We start from the raw sequence: 21,147 nt of genomic DNA, 5'->3' as shown, positions 1-21,147 counted from the left end.
ACTGGGCGTGGCTACTTTAGATGGGGCCCAGCCTCTCTCAGGAGGATATGCATGGCCTGCATTCCGAGTGATGGGAGTCAGCCCCACAGAGCGGAGAGGGAAGAACATCCTAGGCGGAGGGAACAGATGGGGGTGAGGTTGCCACGTTTCACTATGTGTGGGAAGTGGCCCGTGGGGGATGGGGACAGAGCTGAGAGCCCAGGGAGGTGACGGGGACTTGGGCCAGGAAGATGGTGGTAGACATGAGAACTGGCTTTTGGAAGCAAGAGGTTTCTCAAGTATCAACTTAGTGCACTGGCCAACTTAGTTGGCCCATGGTCTGCACTTTTCAAAGCCCTGCTGGGGGCAGTACACATCAGAACACAGAACACGCACCAATGTCACCCAGGCAGCTCTGGGTGGTGTCAGGAAACCACTCTGCTGGCCGGGTGCCTACCTTCAACCCTACTCATCCATGGGACGCTGGAGTGGACAGGCCTCGAGGAGGGACTGAAAACGTCCCCAACTGACCACAGGGAAGGGTTTCTGATCTGAGCTACTGTACCACAGGGTCCTACGTGGCTGGTGAAGGTGGCCACCCATCGGCTGACCCTGCCAAGCCACACAAGAGCCATCTGTGTATGCTTCAAATGACCGTCTCGGACAGCGAGAACTCCTGTATGGAAGGCACTCTTAACAAATCAGGAGGGAAAAGTAACAAAGATGAGAGGGAAAAAAGGACTTTTCAACTTAAGACAGCCTCACACATAAGAAAATGCACATGAAACTGAAATCGCATGTTCAGCTCAAAGATGGGCTGGCGAAGAAGTATGAGCATAGAGAAAGGGAGAAGTAACCTGTCCTACATTGTTGGTGGGAGGGTAAGCTGGTACTTCTTAGTTTGGAGGCAACTCGAAAATGACAAAATTAAAAATGTCCATGTCCTTGGATGGAGAAGTCCACTTCTGGGACTTTACTCCACTGATGTATGCACACACGTGCCCTGAGGCTGGTGAGCAGCAGCAAAACGTCAGAGACGACCTCAGCGTCAGCAGTAAGGCCCTGGTCACTGGGGATGGCACACTGTGTACTGGGCGCTCAGCAGCTGTTCAGAACTACAGGGCGGTTCCCTAGACGCTGCTCTGCAGTGGCCTTGAGAGGTTCTGTTAGGGAGAAAAAGGTCTGGAGGAAGAGCAAAGTGGAGGTCACATTCCCAGTTACATTAACAACAATGACAAAATACAGTGGGTGAGGAGAGGCGGAGGGGGGCACGGCTTGCACATGCTGCTTGACCTCAGAGGGACCCAAACACTCAGGGCTTCGCCTTGAGAGGATGGGTCAGAAGCGGCGGGAACTTCATCTTCCATTCTATTCCCTTGTGTTGTTTGAAGTACTGTCTAGGTTCATGTAGTCTCTCTTTAGTAAAAATAAAAATGGGGTCTCCAGCTCAGATTTCTCATCATAGTGTAAGGGGCATGTTAATTTTTTTTAGCAGGGAATGTGATGTGGTCTCCGTCCTTCACTGCCAGGGCGGCTGCCACCTCTGTCCTTATCACAACTGACAAGACACCCTACTTCTCGCCAAATCTAAAATGGACACTTTTACATCTTAACATTTCTGGAACTGGGACGTTCCTTACGATCAGTAGCGTCTTACCCTTATGATTGGCAGCATTTTTTTTTTTTGGTAGTACATAAAATAATGGTGCATCTCACAGCGGACGGCATCTCAGACTCAATGAAATGTGGGTCTGTTTCCCGGGGATCTGGCGGCAGCCCAGCGTTACTTGGCACCTTCCACCTGGGCCACAGGTAGTGCTGCCCACGCTCTGGGGACCCACTGCATGTCCCTGGGCAAAGCTTCCAGGACTGCAGGCCTCCCAGAGGTCAAAGGCCACCAAGATGACAATCTTGGGAGGACAAGATACAGCTGGTGATGGAGCCTTATGTTTGGAGGCCTCAACTGTGGCCTGCAAGCTGCGATGTACTGTTCTACGTGGGAATGAAAAAAGTGTATCAGTTTGACACACTAATGTTGGGAGATTTCACATAAAAATCTGTTATCAGAAAGATTACACCTAAAATTAATATATTAATAATACTGTACATCAACTATACTCCAATTAAAAAAAAAAGATCTGGCATTCACTCAGCCCACATCCCCAGCACCGAGGAGCACCTTCATCAGACACGTGCCGGAACCCCAAAGATATGGCCAGTGCCTTCCTGTTCACTGTGCCAGGGCCAGCAGCAGCGAGGCTGGCACTAAGTGCAAAGACGTCCCCTCTTCCAAGGCCACCTGCAGCCAATGTGCCAACAGCTCTAAAACACAGCAGCGGGGCTTCCCTGGTGGCGCAGTGGTTGAGAATCTGCCTGCTAATGCAGGGGACACGGGTTCGAGCCCTGGTCTGGGGGGATCCCACATGCCGCGGAGCAACTAGGCCCGTGAGCCACAACTACTGAGCCTGCGTGTCTGGAGCCTGTGCTCCGCAACAAGAGAGGCCGCGATAGTGACAGGCCCGCGCACCGCGATGAAGAGTGGCCCCCGCTTGCCGCAACTAGAGAAAGCCCTCGCACAGAAACGAAGACCCAACACAGCCAAAAATAAATTAAAAAAAAAAAAAAAAAAAAAAAGCACTAGGGAAAAAAAAAAAAAACACAGCAGCTAACTTTACATAATCCCCATGAGAAAGCCTTTGAGGTACGTCCAGGTGTCACCCCTATAGCTCAAGAGCCATGTGCTGCCCATATAGCCCACCCCAGTATCTCATTCCTCTGACATGGAAAGAAGAGATGCTTTCACACGCTGCCCTTCCTTAGAATGTTCTCCTCTGCTGAAGTCCTTGACACCATGTCCCAAGTCCTTCACGGGGTTCTGTGGATCAGGCACAGGCAAGGACAGGGAACGTGACTGAGTGTCCACTTGCCGTGGGTGGGGGGGGGGCAAGAGGCCAGGCAGGTACCGGCTGGCAGCCAGACAGAGGAGCAGAAACTCCGCAGGGCCCATGCCGTTGACTCAACACAATCCACGTTGCTACATCACAACCGGAGGCAGCGGTGGCGCCTCCACCCGAAGGGCTAAGAACTTTCTCAGCAGAGAAGCAGCTCAAGGGCACTGCCCTCACCACAAGGTCGTGGTCAGAGGTCACGTGGCAGTGGAGACCCCTTGCCGGTTTGCTGTAGGTCAGTCAGAAGGGGGTTGCTTCCCCCCAGCATTGTCAGGTCACTATGAAGACCTCTCCGCTCCGTGCAGTTCCGCACAGTGAAAACGAAGAGTGGAAGTATTTTCTCTCAAGAGCAAAGACCTGGCAGGAGCTGGGGATCGGAGGCCACCTGGTGAGAAGTGCTCTCTCTGCACCTCAGACGAGCGCTTCTTCTCTGCCCTAAGTTTAGGCTGTAAACTTAAGACCACCTGTGAACACACCAGCAAAGATGAGGAGCAAATCACACGACTGTGGGACATAAACTACAGACCAAAGGTTCAAACGGTTGTCACAGAAGGTTCTGGTTGAGTTCCTGAAACTCTAGGCCCAGTTCCCTGTAGCCCGCTAAGAAGGTAACAGGTGCAGAGTCTCGGATTTCAGATGGGACTTGTTTCCTCTCTGGAAGTCACTGCACAGAAGAGCTGCCACTTTTAGATTCAGCCCTGACTCTGCTTTGGGGCTTTCCAGTAGAACTTTGAAATAATTTTAAAATCTCCCATCTTCTTTCTCCCTTGAGAGAACTGATTGAGGGTGAAGAGCCCACAAATGTCTCTGGCCCGATCCCCTTTCAGGGGAGCTTGAAAGGCAGCGATTCGCTCCAGAGGACAGATTCGTAAGGACCATTTGGCAGAAATTCTGGCAGTACTTTCTGGAGGGTGACCTGTTAGGAACAACCCGACGCCCTCCATGAAGTCAGGTCCGGCCCCAATGGATGACCCGGCTCCTGGCACAGGACACCAAGGTGGTGCCTACTGGTGGCTGGGACCACAGCAGAGGTGCAAATCCTAAGTAAAAACAGCTGCCGACAGGTATCCACTCCTCACACAGGAGAGGGCAGACAAACTGTCAATCAGATCAAAACTCTTGTTTCAAACACTAGAAACACATGGGAAAATTCTATTTTCTTTTCCAACCGGAAGACAACTACATCCAGCCAATAAGTAGGTACTAGTGGAGACTTAGCAGCTAGGGTCCCACAAAGCTACTTAAATCAAAGGAAAGAGGGGAAGACCACAACCCCTTTTTTCACTCAATCTTTTACGGCAGGGGTTGGCAAACTATGGTCCATGGGCCAAATCTGGCCCACTGCCTGGTTTCGTACGGCCCCTCAAATGAAGAACGATTTTTATAGATGAACATTTGCAATTGATTTGATAATAGGGAATACTAACTTTGAATCCCAATTAAATGTTATCCCCTAAAAAAAGCATTTCATTCTTCTTAGTATACCTGTAACATTATAAAAACTGTACTCAATTATGTTTTGAATTTCATCCAAAAAATTGTGGAAATTTGTTTTCTCTCTTGTTACATAAATACTCATGTAATTTCTTTGATTTTGCCTCTTGGACGATAAAGCCTATTTGGGAATTCCCTGGCGGTCCAGTGGTTAGGACTCTGTGCTCTCACTGCCGAGGGCCTGGGTTCAATCCCTGGTTGGGGAACTAAGATCCCACAAGCCGTGCGGCATGGCCAAAAGAAAGAAAGAAAAAAAGCCTAAATATTTACTGACTTGGGCCCACCATAGGAAATGTTTGCCGACCCCTGCTTTAGGAGGTCAAATTGAATCCCAAAGACATTAAATTCTATTACTGAATAAATTATATGCCAAGAGGAAGAAGAGCACAGCTTCTTAAATATTAACGCACACTTTTTATTATATTAAAATCAGGCAATGGTCTGACAATAAAAAGTCTACCTATGGAATACTGTTATGTTAAACTTTACTTACAGGATGTTAAATCCTTAGAACTAAGGTTTTCCCCAGAAAAAGATGAATGGAAACATCAATTGCTTTTCAGACTTGATAGTTGCTGCTTCAAAAGGTGGCTTTACACAAACACTAAGTTAAAAAAAAAAAAAAAAAAACCTTAGAACACAATGAATTGCTTTTATTTCGGTATGCGTCCAACATCTCAGCATTTAGTGGTCCTGAACAGAAAAGTGGAAAAACGCAGCCATTGGCCAGGAATTCCGGGGATCTGCCGTGCACACCGAGTTCTTTCTTATCCCTGCTGAGGACCGAGAGAAGCAGCAGCACCGAAACCAAAGTGTGCACCGAGTTCACGGTTCTTTTTGTTCCAGTTGTCAGATTCCAAACTAGACCCAAATGGATTGCAAGGATGACCAAATGAGAGCCCTGTTTAAAACTTCTTCAATTTTTAAAAGCAAAAGCAATTACAGGAAAAGAAAACAATTCATTCAGAGGGATCATGTGTGCTTACAAGTGTCTTCTGTGGCCTTTCTCCAAGTTTAACCACCAAGGACTTTGAGAGCTGGCACGTCTGTGACCCTGGTGACTGTTCTTTTCACCTTATCAAAACCTGAGCTAATAAAAAAACGTATCAGCTGATGATGACAGCAGAGGGTGGCAGGGCTGAGAACCCAATATTCATTTCTCAGGCTGGTGGAGAGTAAGTAAGTGTGGTTCCAAAACTAAATGAGGGAGGTCAGAGACGCTTTCCAACCTTACCTGATGGCTTCTGGCCAAAGCAAGGAAGTGTCATGGAAAGTGTTGGGTGGTGATGGTGCAAAAAGGGACTTGAGGAGGAGGAAGGACAAAGCAGCACCCCTCGATTAAGGTGGAGGGAGAAGATATGGGGAAAGCCCTGAATTCCTCACCAAAGGCCAATTTCAGAGGGGAGCCGAGGGGGTTACAATCTATGCTTCGGCCAAGGGTGGCAGTGGAGAGTGGGAAGAGGATGGTGGCTTGGAAGGGGGGCAGCATTTAAGACTTAAAGAAAGAAACCAGGGGTGCAGATGAAGCATCCCCCATACCCAGCAGGAGTCCCACAGGCTGTGACCTGAAACCCTCACATCTACTCTAAGAAGCCACCCCAAGCTGGAGGGCTGTTGCAGGGAGGGAGGGAGGCAGGGGGAGGGGAAGGGGAGAAGGCAGAGACCCCAGGCCATGTAATCAGCAGCAAGGTGATTGCGTGATGTGTCTTTTCACAGTTGAGTTAGATGTGCCCCACCGGTTATGATGGGAATCAATTTAAATATACTTTCTTGATCCCAGAAGTTCAACTATGTGGACAGTGGTTACACTTGACAGGATGATTTGTTATAGCACAACTTATATATTTCAAATGGACAAAAAATTAGTATCATTTACAGTATCTTAAGATAAACTGCCTTTGAATGGGAGCTTCCTTTCCAGTACTTTGAGGTCTACAAGACGTATCTAGAAAATTTACTACTGTGGAAAATGAAGACTGCTTAAATCGAATGGGGGGTAGGGGAGGGCCTGTGGTTTTTCTTTTTGATTAATTGCTGTAACACTGTCCTTCAGGAGGCTGAGGGAGTTTCATATTTTCTTTAGACATCATTAGGCGCCGAAGCTCTTGCAGGACAACTTTGATGCTATATGAATTCTGCCATTTTGCTAGCACTGATATGGCTCTTGGGTCCACCTACAGAAAGGCAAACAAAGAACAAATTACTGTCAGGCTCTCAAACAAAAGAAAAGTTGTATGCTGGAGCTAAGCTACAGTAGAAACGTGAGTACAGTGCATTTTTCAAGTTGAACATGCTCATCACACAGTGGCATCTGACATGCAGAACACCCACAGGATTCCCTCCCTCCAGTTAGTCTGTTTTCCCCTTTTTGTGTCCCAAACCCTCACTGTGTGGGAGAAGGAAATTATGAATAAGTAAAACCACCTTTAGAGAAATGGCACTGACACTTGGTGAGACTCAACCCAACTGGCTCTGAAACAACGACCTGAGCTGCTCCTGGGCTGGCTGCGGCCACTGCTCAGGGCCTGTCCTCTCTCAACGGTACGCCCAGGTGGTGGGCGATGAAGAGGCACAGCGCAGCAGCGAGAGCACAAGCAGCGGGTGGCGAGGACCCAGGCTCTAATGACAAGGGCCTTCCTCGGAGTCATACCCTCTCTAGTTAGTTAGCATTCCCCAAGAAATTTCCCGAAGTGTGAGTTGAGTCCTGGGTTCAGGACTTCAGGTGGAACTCAGAGACAACACTAAACACTGAACACAGTAACAAGGCTCATCTCTTTTCAATTTTCTTTCAAGTCTTCTGAATACCTCAAAACAGAAGGCTTACTAGCTCATGCAATGCTAATGTGCAGCACCCTTTAATACTTGCTGATCTCCCCTCTGAACAAGAGAGCAGGCCTCAGAGGCTCAAAAACCTTTGGCAAGCAACATATGGAGGAAGAATTTACCAACTTTGCTTTGTTTTTGTAATTTTTACCATTGCCGTTATTGCCTTCTTATGACAAATGAGACTCGTTTCCATTTATGGCAGTGCAAATGGTGGTAAAAATAAGTTAAAAAAGCAAGGCCATTAGAGGAAAAAAATAGTATGTCGTCCCCAAATAAGGCCCATGAGGTAAAAGTGTGACCTTGGGCAAGATCTTTCACCTCGGTTTCCTCACCTCTCTACCTCTTGGGTGTATATCAGGAGGACTGAATGAGCTCTTATCTCAAAGTGACCGGCATAGTGCTGAGTAATACAGGCCAGAGTAAATGCCGTGTAAGTTGTGTTAAACACAATTGGGAAACAGGCCCTCACCCCAAATCTGCACATGTTCATACTGCAATGTATTTTATCATCACATAACCAAGTAACATGTGGACTCCGGCCCAAAGTGCCCCTGATATTAAAGTACAAAACATTTTTCAGAGAACCCCAGAGAACAAGTAGGGGCAGGAAGAACAACTTACCACTCCATTAGAACTATTAACTCCATTCATATTAATTTTTGTTACAAATCTTACAAAGGGGGGTGCTTCTGGGTATTTAGGTCCACATTCTATTTTAAGGCTGTATATTCGGTTTTCATAAATTGTCTGGAAAAAAAAAAAGGGTACAGCCATGTCAGGCAATTACAAAGAATTCAAAAAGGTAGAACTTCTGAAACCTCATTTATTCCTGACTGCAGAACTGGTGCATCTGCTTCCATTACACAAAGTCTACTGGTTATTTGGTAAGTTAGCAGTAATTAGTCCTTACACTGGTGTATATGAATCCTGGCCTGGGGGGGGACTATAAAGAAGGCAGAAAATTTAAGCTAGTTATCACTGAAGTTTCATGTTAGTATTATTAAGCCCAATCAGATGGACTTGTTTTTATGTTAATTTTTCTACGCTCTGGGAAATGATGTGTAAGAGGCATTCTTCATTCTGGGAAGTCACACCAGATGTCTACTCATGCAGGGATCATCAGCCAGTGCATTAAATACCACCATGTACAAAGCACAGAACAGGTAACTCTTGAGAGAACTTCAAAACGAAGCACAAGGTGGGGGTGGGATAGAGACAGGCGAGTCGCTTCCCACTTCATCACCACTTCGGGGTTGTGCTCTGTGAAAGGGATCTCAGCTGTAGGTGCCATCATCTCTCCCTGCTGTTTTTATGATGACCTGAGAGATTACTGGCGTTTAGTACGTGAGGTGGGGAGCCAAGGATGCCAGACCTGCACTGGAAAAAAACAGTCCTTCTCCAAATGCCAACTGTGCCTCTCTTGAGAAACACTGGAAAGGTCTGATCCCCTGAGCCAATGAACTTTTCCCTTTAACTTCCACCCAGTGAACAGCAGAATGTGCTGACTTTCCCAGGCTGTTCCTTCTGCCCAGAGTGCCGTGCCCCCACCTGAACTACTTCACAACCTTCAAGACCCAGTTCAAACATCATATGAAACAGAAGGCTACTTCACAAGTTTTCTGTCTTATATGAAGTTGCATTATCATCATTTGCGTGTCTGAAGACCACACCACGGGGTGACAGCTCCCCATCAGACTGGCCCCGTTGAGGGCAAGGACCACCCTCCTCTGGGTTCCCCTCTCAGGCACCAGTGCCCCTTCCTCGCTGCATGCTGCACGAGAAATGGCTCCTGTGCAAACAGTGACATCTAGCGGTCTTTTGGGGGAATAAATTAAAGAAGATGTGATTTAAATGCTTAAAAACATTATGTCTAAATAGTGGTCCATCCCTAATTTAAAAACTGGGACATATATTAATCTTTTAAAATTCAGAAGGCAGTCTTAATATACGCATAGAAACTTTTCACATCCACTTAACAGGGACCCCAACCTATAACAAAATCAAAAATCAATTCTGGATTTCCACCCACCCTCAAGATGCTCCCCCCCCTCTTCTTCCCTCATAAGTAGCAGCACCATCCAGCAGTTAAAGCAAAAACCTAGCAGCCAGCCATGATTCCCCTTTTTCTCACCCCTTACCTCCCAATCATCAAAAGGTCTCAGCTTCTACCTCCAAAAGAGATCCCACACCCACCCACTTTCCTCCACCACCGCACCTCATCTGAATCACCCCAAGTCTCTGCCTTCTCTCTCGCTCCCCTAGCATGTGCTCCCCACACAGCAGCCTGACTGACCTTTCAAAACCGGAAACCGTTCCTGTGGCTTAACCCCTCCAATGGCTCCCTGGTGACCTAAGAAAGGAAGCCCCACTTTCTGGATCGGACCCTGTGCACCCCTGCCTTCCTCTCCGTTTATTCTTCTCCCCCCTCATCCAGCCCCAGGTTCTCTCTCCTTGGGGCCCGGATACCAGCTGCTCCACTGCACACTGCAGCTCACCCCTCGTCTGAAGACTGACTCCCAGTCTTGTGTTTGACGCCCCTCACTAAACTCGTAACAAGGAGGGCAGGGACCTCAACTGAACTGGTATTCAACTGTTTGTTGAATGAATGAATGTTGCTATTTAAGCTTTTATAAAACGAACACCTTGTTGCAATTAAGGAGTTTCCTCAGAGAAAGAAAAACTCACTCAGTAAACATATAACAAGCAGGAAGCGAAGAGTGGCACGGTCTCTGTACAGATTTATGGAAAATATGGTAAAAGGTCCAGCCTCAGCGCCTAACACAGTCTCACACTCAATAAATATCTGTTGACTGCATGGATCCCAAATTCATCTCTGGGTGTGTCCTGCATTCCTGCTCACTGGTTTTGTCACACAATTCAAAGACAATTTCTTACATAAAAAAGTCCCTGGGGGCTCACAGTAATTACCAAAATCACAAAGTCTGTTAAAATCTTTGACACTACATTTTGGAGGCTCTGATGCACCAATTTATTCACCTGCCAGCATGGTTTGTGGCTTATCAGTGTTGATAAGAGGTCACTGATCACTCTATTAACAACAGCATCAAAATGGTTAAGAAGGTAGGCAGTTTAGTAATAGGACTCTGATTATTACATAGATTAAATCTTGTTACTTTTGACACTATGAAAGTCTAATTTAAAAACATCCATGCTATGACTAACTTAGAACAAGAGAAATATTGAATTTCTGACCACTTATATTCAACTGGCATTTTCATTGGAACACAGTGAAAAGTGCCTCAAGTCACGTGAGCAGAGACACTGAAGGGTCACTAAAAAGCCCAAAGCAAAACTGTTATAGAAAATGAGGTTCTGGTTTTCTTTTCTTTTGTTTACGAGGGCTCCAGGGACCTGCTAAAAAGGTTTCATTGAAGAAAGGAAATGTGCCTGAAGGAGAATTGCTAGAACATTCTGTCTCTGTGAGGAACACTGCTCTCTTTAAGATTCATTATTTGATCATGGAACAACTTTGTTGTCATGGCTTGAGCTTCATGGGGCAATTTGGCAGTGCCTATCAACATGTTGAAACAGGCATGCTCAGACCAGCAAGACCATTTCTAGGAATTTCCTACAGACAGACTCGTACAAAAAGGTAAAGCACTGTTTAGTTATTTTTGATACTGCAGACAATCTAAATGTCCACCTGCAAGGGACTGACTAAACAAATAAGGCATATTCCTATAATTGGATACTCTGTAGCCTTTTCAAAGGCTGGGCCCCAGACACACACACACACACACACATACACACACTCACGCATGCACGCACCCCTGCAAAGGCTGCCAAGACATAGCTCTTGGTATAGCCAGCAAGCTGCAGATTATGTGTAACCTACAGAAGCAGACAGACACCTCCCTCCAACTCTGGATATATTTATGTGTACATAGGCTGTTTCATCCATTGATCACTACATGCCCAGAGCCTAGAGATCACAAACTTTTCTTGGGCCTAAAATATATATGTGAGATAATCCTAGCCTGATCATGAGGAAAACATGAGACCAATTCAAACAGGGAGACACTCTACAAAATATATGACCAGTACTCCTCCAGACTGTCAAGGACAACAAAACCAAGAAAAACCTGAAACTGTTACAGGCACAAGGAGCCTAGGACATGACAACAAAACATAATGTGGTATATTGGATAGGATTCTAGAACAGAAAATAGACATAAGGTAAAAGCTAAGGACACCTGAATAAATTATGGACTTCAGTTAATAATGTATCAATATTGGTTCATTGGTTGTAACAAATGTACTGTACTAATGTAAGATGTTAACAATAAGGGAAACTGGGGTAGGGCGGTGTATACCAGAACTTTCTTTCTACACCACCTTTGCAACTTTTCTGTAAATCTGGAAGTATTATAAAATACAATGAATGTTTACTTATTTATCTATTTATATTGCAGTACAGTTGACTGACAATACTAGTCTCAGGTGTACAACATAGTGATTCAATATTTTTATAGATTATACTCCATTTAAAGTTATTATAAAATATTGGCTACATTCCCTGTGCTATACAATACATCCTTGTAGCTTTATTTTATACACAGTAGTTTGTATCTCTTAATCCCCTACCCCTATTTTGCCCATCCTCCCTTCTCTCTCCCTACTGGTAACCACTAGTTTGTTCTCTGTATCTGTGAGTCTGTTTCGGTTTTGTTATATTCATTTGTTTATTTTTTAGATTCCACATACAAGTGTTAACATACAGTATTTGTCTTTCTCTAACTTATTTCACTAAGCATAACCCCCTCCAGGTCCATCCATGTAGTTTCAAATGGCAAAATTTCATTCTCTTAAAATGTATTTCTAAGATATATGAGATATGAGAAAAGGAAAAAGGTATTGGCTGCAAAAATATGCAAAGCAAAGCACAAAATCTAAATTAATATATAAAAGAAAGATGACACTAGGTGAACTAGTCAACCACTACTCAGTTCAAATCTGATACAGTTATATAAAAAGTATGTTTAATGTACAATGTGGGCATATGCTATGTTAGAAGGATGGGCCCTCTAAAAAAGGGAGACCAGGTAGAGCCTGAGGAGATCTCAACAACTTAGGACATGGACAGGCAGTAAATGTACAGGAAGAGGAGTGAGAGGAGATGCATCGAACTACCGTTCACAGTTAATCTGGGGAGGAAAGTGGGGATTTGAAAGTTCGGGAAAAGCTGGGAAAAAAAGACACCACACTAGGATTTTAACAGAGTATTTAATATAGGGAATCGGTTAAACAGGTATCACTGGACTGAAAAAAGCTTTAAAAGAGGAACCTGAACTAACACAGAGGTAATAAATGCAGGGAGCAGGTGTCACCTCTTATTATTCCCTTTGTTCCCCCTTAAGGCTGGGGGCGACACAGGAACAAAGCTGGAGTTGATCAGATCTAGAGGCTCAGAGGAAGAGGGCTCCAGAGCTGAACCCAGATCTCTGAGGAGGGGGTGCTGCGAGGCTGATGCTGGGGGTGCCCCTGAAAGCTGGAGGCTGGAACCCACTGCTGATGCCAGGATGAAGGGCAATTACCAGAGTAGCACAGACAGAACAAGAGGCAAACAGGAAGGAACAAGTCTCTTTTCTCCGCCTTACAGACTCTCTCCTGTGTCCTGATTGGCGGAGCCTAACAGGAAGCCAGCTGACAAAGGAAAAATGTAGTTTGCAGAGTGCCAGCCCCAGGATCCAAAGCAGAGCAGGGAAGGGTGGGCTTGGAGCTTACTAACCAGCACCTGCGCACACCCCTCTAAACAGTGACAAGACACAATTTTCCTCTGTACAAAAACTCTCTTCCCATCAGTCAGGGTATCCTTCTGAGTGAGCCATAGGTCCCTCTGAAGGCAATATTAATTATTCATTTCTCTAATTCAATCATAGTGCCACCTGAATATTCTACAGCCTAAAGACTAAACTGCTGAGTTGACCACACAATCTTAATAGAAAATAAAAAGGCGAAAGGAGGCATTCGCTTCTTCCCATTTGCTCTCTGTTCCCACCAATGTCAGTCTGGCACGAGGCCCTAATCCTGGCAGCAAGAGCTGTCTCTGGTCTCCAGCTTCTGGCCTTTCAGTGCTCCTCCAGCCAACTCTGCTGGGCCCCACAGGAACTAACAGCAGAGGGTATCTGTCCTCCAAGTGTTAGGTTTCGATGGCCCCAGCCTCCCCTGACCCATCCTCCCAGACCCAGGCGGTGGTGATTGCTTTGTGTTATCTTTGTGTTCCCCCAGTGTGCTTTTTTGGCTTTTTTCAGTCCAACACCTATTTGATCAACTTCCTATATTAAATTCTCTCTGTTGAAATACCCAGTATGGTTTCTCTTCCTGACTGACATAAAGAATTAAAGGGAACAAAGTGAACTGCTTACTCTGTATTGTTTGAAAAACTTTACCAGAATATATTCATTTATCAGACATGTAACTTAAAGCTTTCAAAAAAGAGACGGATCAACATGCACTGATATGGAAAGATGTCCACCATCTGCTAAGGGGGAAAAAAAAATAAAGCTGCAAAACATTAAGCATAGCAAGGTCTCATTTTTATTAAAAAGGATATGCATTTGCTTGTGTACCCACAGCAAATGCCAGTAGAAACACACCACGCACCAAATGATCAGTTTTTATTCTGTGGGGAGTATAATGAAATGGGGAAAGGATCACTTTCCTTTTACTTCACACACTCCTGTAATTCTGTTTGTTCTTAAGCATGCACACAATACTTTTAGATAAGTATGTGTATAAATACACACCTACACTCTAACCCACACATAAAAACACTATCTTGGAGAACCCCAGAGGTATTAACAGTGCTTCTCAACCAGGGTTAATTTCTGTCCCTGTCCCACTCCCAAAGCGGTGGGAATCAGGCGACACCTGGAGACATTTATGACTGTCACAACAGGGTTGGGGAGGTGCTTCTGGCATCTAGTGAGGAGACACCAGGGATGCTGCTAAACATCCTCTAATGCAAAGGACAGCTCCAAAACTAATAATGACCCAGCCCAATACGTCAACAGTGCCAAGGCTGAGAAACTTTGCTCTATAACCTGGCTAGTGTTACCACCGCACGGTCAGAGTAGAAATACTCCACGTCTAATGCTGTGGACAGTCACATGTTTGCCAGAATTTTGCAAGGGGCACTTGGATGGGAAGCTTTCCTTTTAGGTTTGGAGGACTTGCTTTCAAAAAAAAAAAAAAAAAAAAGATTTTTTAATATATATATATATATATACACATATATTTTCAAATAGCTAACACACACATATGATTAAAGCATAAAGAGTACAAAAATACAGTGAAAAATAAGCCTCCTTTCCACCCTGGCCCCAGCCAGCAATCCCTTTTGAAGGCAACTACTGTCATCAGCTTCTTTTATGTTTTCCAAAAGTATTCTAAGCACACAGAAGCACAAGTATATGTCTGGCCTCTTCCTCTTCCCTCACCCACCCCCACCCCAAGTGACAGCACAGTCTGTATACTGCTTTGTACCTTTTTTCACTTAAATATCATGGAGATCACTCCATTTCAGCACGTATAAATCTGTCTCATTCTTTTGAAAAGCTAAACAGTATATAATATGGTCCATTGAAAGATACTGAGGTGCTTTCCAATATTTTGCTACTATTGAAAACACTGCATGAAATAATTTTGTACATACAGGCTTTTGGGCAATACATTCAAGAAAAGCTGAGTAAATTCCTAGCAGAATTGCTGGATCATATGGTATACGCCTTTTAAACACTGGTGGAGGATTTTGAGTAATACAATAACAAAAATACAATAGGGAAATGAGTTATTCAGAGCTCTATTTAGATGCTTTAATAATTAGCTTGATATTCCAGATGCACAGCATATACTCTGTATGTTAATCATAAAATAGATTGGTCACAGGAAGCACCTAGAAGCAGGTAGTTCCTTTTATGACTTTGCTCTTAACCTTGGGGAGCCAGGGCAATAGAAACTATAAGGGTAAAAAGACAGACAATAACAAGCATCGGTGAGGGAGCAGAGAAACTGATACACTCATGCATTGCTGGTGGGAATGTAAAGTGGTGCAGCCACTTTGGAAAACAGTTTGCCAGTTGTTTAAAATGTTAAACAGAGTTATCATATGATCCAACAATTCCACTCCTATGTATATACTTAAGAGAACTGAAAACATCTGTCCACATAAAAACCTGTACACAAATGTTCATAGCAGTATTATTCATAATATGCAAAAAGTGGAAAAAATCCAAATGTCCATCAATTAATTAATGGATAAACAAAATACGGTATATCCATACAAAAGAATATTATTCAGCCATAAAAAGGAATGAACTACTGGTAAGTGCTATAACATGAACAAACGTTGAAAACATTATGCTAAGTAAAAGCCAGTCACAAAAGACCACATACTGATTCCAATTACATGAAATGTCCAGAACAGGCAAATGCATAGATACAGAAAGTAAACAGTGATTGTCAAGGGTGAGGAGTGAGCGGGTAGAGGGCAGAATGGGAGTGACTGCCAAAGGGTATGGGGTTTCTTTCTTGGGTAATGAAAATGCTCTGAAATTAGTGACAGTTGCACAATTCTGAATATAATAAAAACCACTGAACTGTACACTTTAAAAGTATATTCTATGGTAAGTGAATTCTATGGTTTGTGAATTATGTCTCAATTAAAAAAAAAAGAAGGATGTAAAGGATATATGGAAAGTATCTTACATACTGTAGCTACTCATTAAAAGTTAGCCCCCTCTGGAAAGAGGTAAACTGAAACTCAGGGTAATCTAAGATGTTTTAGGTGGAACAGCATATTTTCAACAGAACTTAGTGTTCATTTTATTTGTTCATTTGTTTGTTTAAGTATATAATTCAGTGGTATTTAGCGTATTCACAATGTTGTACGCTGGTTCATTCTTAGTTTGTTAGAACCTAAAGATCAGTCTGTTAACAAATCTGTTGAACATCTACCCCATTCTGAGTCATTTCTAGGTGCTCTGGAGAGTAAAGAGAAGGGAAGAATAGTTCTCATCTTCAAAAAACCTAAACCATTCTTAGGAAGATAAGAATGCAGTGAAGGAAGCCACCACTATACAGTGGACTTTCAGAGACAGCAAGAAATGATCTTTATGAAGAAACAAGCCTTCTAGATCAAGGTTTTCCCCAGTATTTAATAGATTCAGAAAACTCCGATTTTCATAGATTAAAAAAAGATCAAGAAACGAGTAAAAACAGATTGAATATTTTTTTTAAAACCCCCCAAACAAAACTACAGGGTCACAAAAATGATTCAAAAAGTAACATTAAATATCAAAGCCAGTCATTCACCATGAGTGTTTATGACAGTCTAAGAGTCCTAACACTGAGCGAGCACCACACTCTTCCTTTTTTCAGACAGGGCCACGTCCCATGTGTCTTTCTATCTCCCAGCGAGCTGGTGCAGAGCCTTGCACGAGGTGAAAAGAATGACCGAACATCATCACCCTTAAGCACAAGCAGACACAGGAAAGGGCCTGCTACACTCAGGCAGAATCTCCTACCGCTTGTCTGAAACAAGTGTCACATTATTGGAATCTATTTCTTCACTCCTACATCAAATTACTACTTAACACTAGATAATTCTATAATGGGAACAGATGAAAACTCAAAATATAAATAGGAAGGAGACAATATAGCACAGTGGTTAGGAGCACAGGCTCTGGAGTGAGACCAGGTTTGGGAATTATCAGCTATGTGACTTTGTGCGAGTACCCTGACTTTTCCAAGTCGGCTTCCTCATCTGTAAGATGGAATGCAACTACCCAACAGGAGCACCTTACAACAGGCTCTTGTGAGAATTAAAGGGCATTTCTGGGGGGTTTACTATGTGCCACAAAAAAAGGTTAGCTGGCATTATGAGACTGGGAACGCTCGAAAATCACAGCGCTCTAAAAGAGAGGTCCTGTTCCCCATCCCCATTGTCTTTGTCTTCTTTGCAAAGGTCTTTGGGCCCAACAGAACCTGGAACAGACCAGAGCAGACCAGGCAGGCAATAACCCTTTGTTGAATGGCCCAATGAATTAGGATACAGACGCATGGCAGGACTGGGAAACAATGAACAAAAACCACAACCTTTGGAAGGTTTTCCAAAGTTCAGTTGGACACTGTCTTCAGGAATGCTGGCTGTACCTGGAGCCTTGTTATTTGATAAGCCCAGGAGTTTGTTCTAAACTACATGAGGGTACAATTACCTCAAACTTCACTGTCTACATTGTCATGTGAATTCACACTATGAGTCTAAACAGGTTTTTGCTTACCATTTAGAGGGATTAAACAGCATCAGAAGAGGTTCAAATATATAAACTGAAACTGGTCAAAAAAGAATAGCCACATTTCAGAAAATATACCATTGGTGAGCTTTTTCCGTGATAAGGCTAATATTTTTTAAAAGGAGGCACAGTGAATTTACGACATTGACATTTATAGCGGTAGCTCGACGCTTACTCTTGGAGGCCCAATTATCATCCCTGTCCATCTTGTAAGTGTCATGTCTTCGTCATCTTCTAGACCCCAGCTAACTGTGCCATCTCCTACTCCTTTCTGGCCTTCTTCGAGTTCTTCCAACAGTCGGAAATTGCGAGGGACTTTTACTCCTAAAATAAATGGAAAGAAATTCAAGATACTAGCAACTCCAGGGGAACTTGTAAGCCTAGAGCTAGCTGCTCATCATCACTAGGTCAGAATAAAGATGCTTATGTGCTAAAAACTGCTGTAAGTTGTCGTACCTCAAGCTTGCTGCTTACGAAGCTATCTGTATTGACCAGCACAACCAGAAGGAAGGGGCACGTGGTTTGTTACAGGTGAAGTGACGACTACACCAGGGCTAGATGACCGAACCTAGAAAGACACCCCACCCCCATCCCTGGAGCTTTGACGAACTTCATAAAGGGTTTACAAGCCGAAATGTTGATTAATTTGGGCCCACTAGTTTGAGATGAAAACTAAAGTGCTAACAGAAGTGCCTTGGAAGAAAAGAGGCTATTTCTTTTGTTTTGTTCTTATTCTACATTTCTGAGTCCAAGGGCGTGCTCATTTGTTGGAACGACTCTCAAACTACCTTAGGAGGAACAGACGCCCTGGCCCTATCGTGTAACAACAGTGTCCTCTTGGTCAACTCAGAGTCAACAGAAGGCGGCAAGGATGAAAAACTGCAAATATTTAAGTCATAGTTTAGTTTCTCTCTTGTGAAAAAGCTAAGAGGGTAGCCAGTTCTCTGCTTTACCTGTTTCCAAAAATCCCAAAGCCTGGCAAGTAGCTCATGGAAGCAAGCACACAAACGCATCTCACAGGTTCATGCCACTGTACCTAAGTTCAGGCTGAGGCTTGCACCGCTTCTGGGTGTCTTCCAGAACAAAGTCTAGGTACTGGGGCCCAGATGGGGATGTTATTCTCCCAACCAGTCCTGCCTACCTCTCCCCCCACTCACCTCTTCCCCTGGCATTTAGACTATTCCTCAGGAAAAAACTCAGGATCCAGGCAAGTTACAAGCTTTCTTTACTGAGCCTCCAACTGGCCAGACTCTCAGAGCCAAGCAGCACTTAACATATGATTATGAAGAAAGACCCACTGGAGGGACTCAAGACTGTGGGAGGTGTTCTCTGTATATCTCAGTATTTCCCAAAGCGTGGAACACATGTTACTATTAATTCAACTGGAATAAATACCTGAGGAAATCAGGCACTTTTCTAGGCACCGGGAAATAAGCTGTGAACAAAACAAAAATGCCTGCCCTCATGGAGCTTACATTCTAGAAGGAAACAGATACAAATTATGCAAGTTATGTAGTATGACAGATGGTGGTGTTCTGGAGCAGAGAGTACTGGTGGGGGGAGTTACGATTTTAAATAGGGAACATGACTTATCGGCAGCTGAGGGGAGAGTCTTCCAGTCAGAGGAAACAGCAGGTGCAAAGGCCCTGAAGTACGACCTTGCCCAGAGTGTCAAAGAACAGCAAAGATGCCAAATGAGCTAAAACCAAGTTAGTGAGATGGAAGAACAGTAGGAAATTAGGGACTCCAACTGTTAAAAAGCCACTGGAGTTTTGAATAGAGGAATGACAGGATTTTGACTTGTTTTTAACAGGATCCCTCTGGCTGCTCTATGAAGAGTACAGTGAAGGGAGCTAGGGCAGAAACAGCTAGAAGGCTATTGTAATAATCCCAGCAAAAGATCATAGGTGTTAACAGTGAAGGAACAGGGTGATAGCAGTGAAGGTGGTGAGAAGTAGCACAGTTTTAGATATTTCAGAGGTCTGAGCTGGTAAGATTTCCTGTCAGATTGCCTATGAAGTGTGAGAGAAAGAGAAGTCAACTATGGCTCCCAGGCTTTTTTTCAGGTGGTACATGAGTGAACACTTCATTTTACAGTCATGTATTTATTTTTAAGAATAACTTATTTAGGGCAAGTAATGTTAAACTAATTTCCCCTTTATGATTATGTTAAAATTTCCCTTTTAAAATAAACATAAGCAAAAGAGTCAGCCGACTGAAGAAAAATATTAAATAGCACAGATGGTACTTGAAAGGAAACAGGAAAAATCTGAAAGCATTCTTGAATGGTCCGTTTGGAAAACACTGGCATTTTTTATCCACAGAAGAGCCAACTGGATTATTCATTTATACTGGATTAAGTCTCCTCCAGCAAACGCGAAACTGAAGGCTGTTTGTGACATTATAAGCAAAAAACCAGACAATTCAATGCCTTCTGTTTAGAAAGAGTTAAATCTTTAATAATCCTAACTAATTTGGCTTAGGAGAAAAAAAATCACTGTGCATTACTACTGCTGTTACTATTGGTTACTTTATAAACCTGCACTAGTAAAAATGAATATCCAAATAGCACAGAATTGTACTGACAGGAAGACTGATAAATATCTGAGGTACTTGTTCACAGATGGTGTAATGGGCTGAACTGTGTCTCCTCAAGTTCATATGTTGAAGACCTAAGTGCCAGCATCTCAGAATGTGACTATATTTGGAAACAGAGCCTTTAAAGAGGTGATTAAGTTAAAATGAGGCCATTAGGGTGGGCCCTAATCCAATTTGACCGGTGTCCTTACTAGAAGAGGAAACTTAGATGCACAAGGAAACAACAGGTATGCACATTTGTATGGAGTAAAGACCATGTGAGGACCCAGTGAGAAGGCAACCACCTGCAAGCCAAAAGAAATCAAACCTGCTGCTACCTTGATCTTGGACTTCTAGCCTCCAGAATTCTGAATTTCCATTGTTTAAGCTACCCAACCTGTGGTATTCTGTTATGGCAGCCCTAGTAAACTAATATAGATGCTAAGTAACATCTTAAGAAACCTGGATAGATGGTGACAGCAGTTATCTCTAGGTGCAAGGATTATGGGTGGTTCCAACCCCCCCTTTCCATATTTTCTAATTTTTTTAAAAACCACGATTGTGACTTACTTCCCTCTGTATGACAGACTCTAGGTCCATCCATACCTCACTACAAATAACTCAATTTCATTTCTTTTTATGGCTGAGTAATATTCCATTGTATATATGTACCACATCTTCTTTATCCATTCATCTGTTGATGGACACTTAGGTTGCTTCCATGTCCTGGCTATTGTAAATAGAGCTGCAATGAACACTGTGGTACATGACTCTTTTTGAATTATAGTTTTCTCAGGGTATATGCCCAGTAGTGGGATTGCTGGGTCGTATGGTAGTTCTATTTTTAGTTTTTTAAGGAACCTCCATACTGTTCTCCATAGTGGCTGTTATCAATTTACATTCCCACCAACAGTGCAAGAGGGTTCCCTTATCTCCACACCCTCTCCAGCATTTATTGTTTGTAGATTTTTTGATGATGGCCATTCTGACCAGTGTGAGATGATACCTCA

At 43.7% G+C, this 21,147-nt stretch overlaps 1 protein-coding gene across 4 annotated transcripts in view; it reads right to left on the bottom strand.

Moving 5' to 3' along the window:
• Positions 1–5,053: 5,053 nt before the first annotated feature.
• The window catches only part of UBE2V1 (ubiquitin conjugating enzyme E2 V1), a 30,598-nt gene continuing 14,504 nt past the window's right edge, over positions 5,054–21,147 (bottom strand). For 3 of the 4 annotated variants that reach the window (XM_082361128.1, XM_082361129.1, XM_082361130.1), the window contains 3 exons: positions 17,736–17,884; positions 7,869–7,994; positions 5,054–6,595 (listed from right to left, as the gene is read on the bottom strand). In XM_082361128.1, the coding sequence (XP_082217254.1) occupies positions 6,449–6,595; positions 7,869–7,994; positions 17,736–17,884 (422 nt within the window). In that variant the 3' untranslated portion in view covers positions 5,054–6,448. The remainder of the gene's footprint in view (positions 6,596–7,868; positions 7,995–17,735; positions 17,885–21,147) is intronic. The other variant, XM_082361131.1, reaches the window with a different exon arrangement.

Source organism: Balaenoptera borealis (assembly GCF_965194805.1).
Source record: "Balaenoptera borealis genome assembly, chromosome: 16".
NCBI classification, from domain to species: Eukaryota; Metazoa; Chordata; class Mammalia; order Artiodactyla; family Balaenopteridae; genus Balaenoptera; species Balaenoptera borealis.
This window is presented reverse-complemented; position numbering and strand designations above follow the sequence as displayed.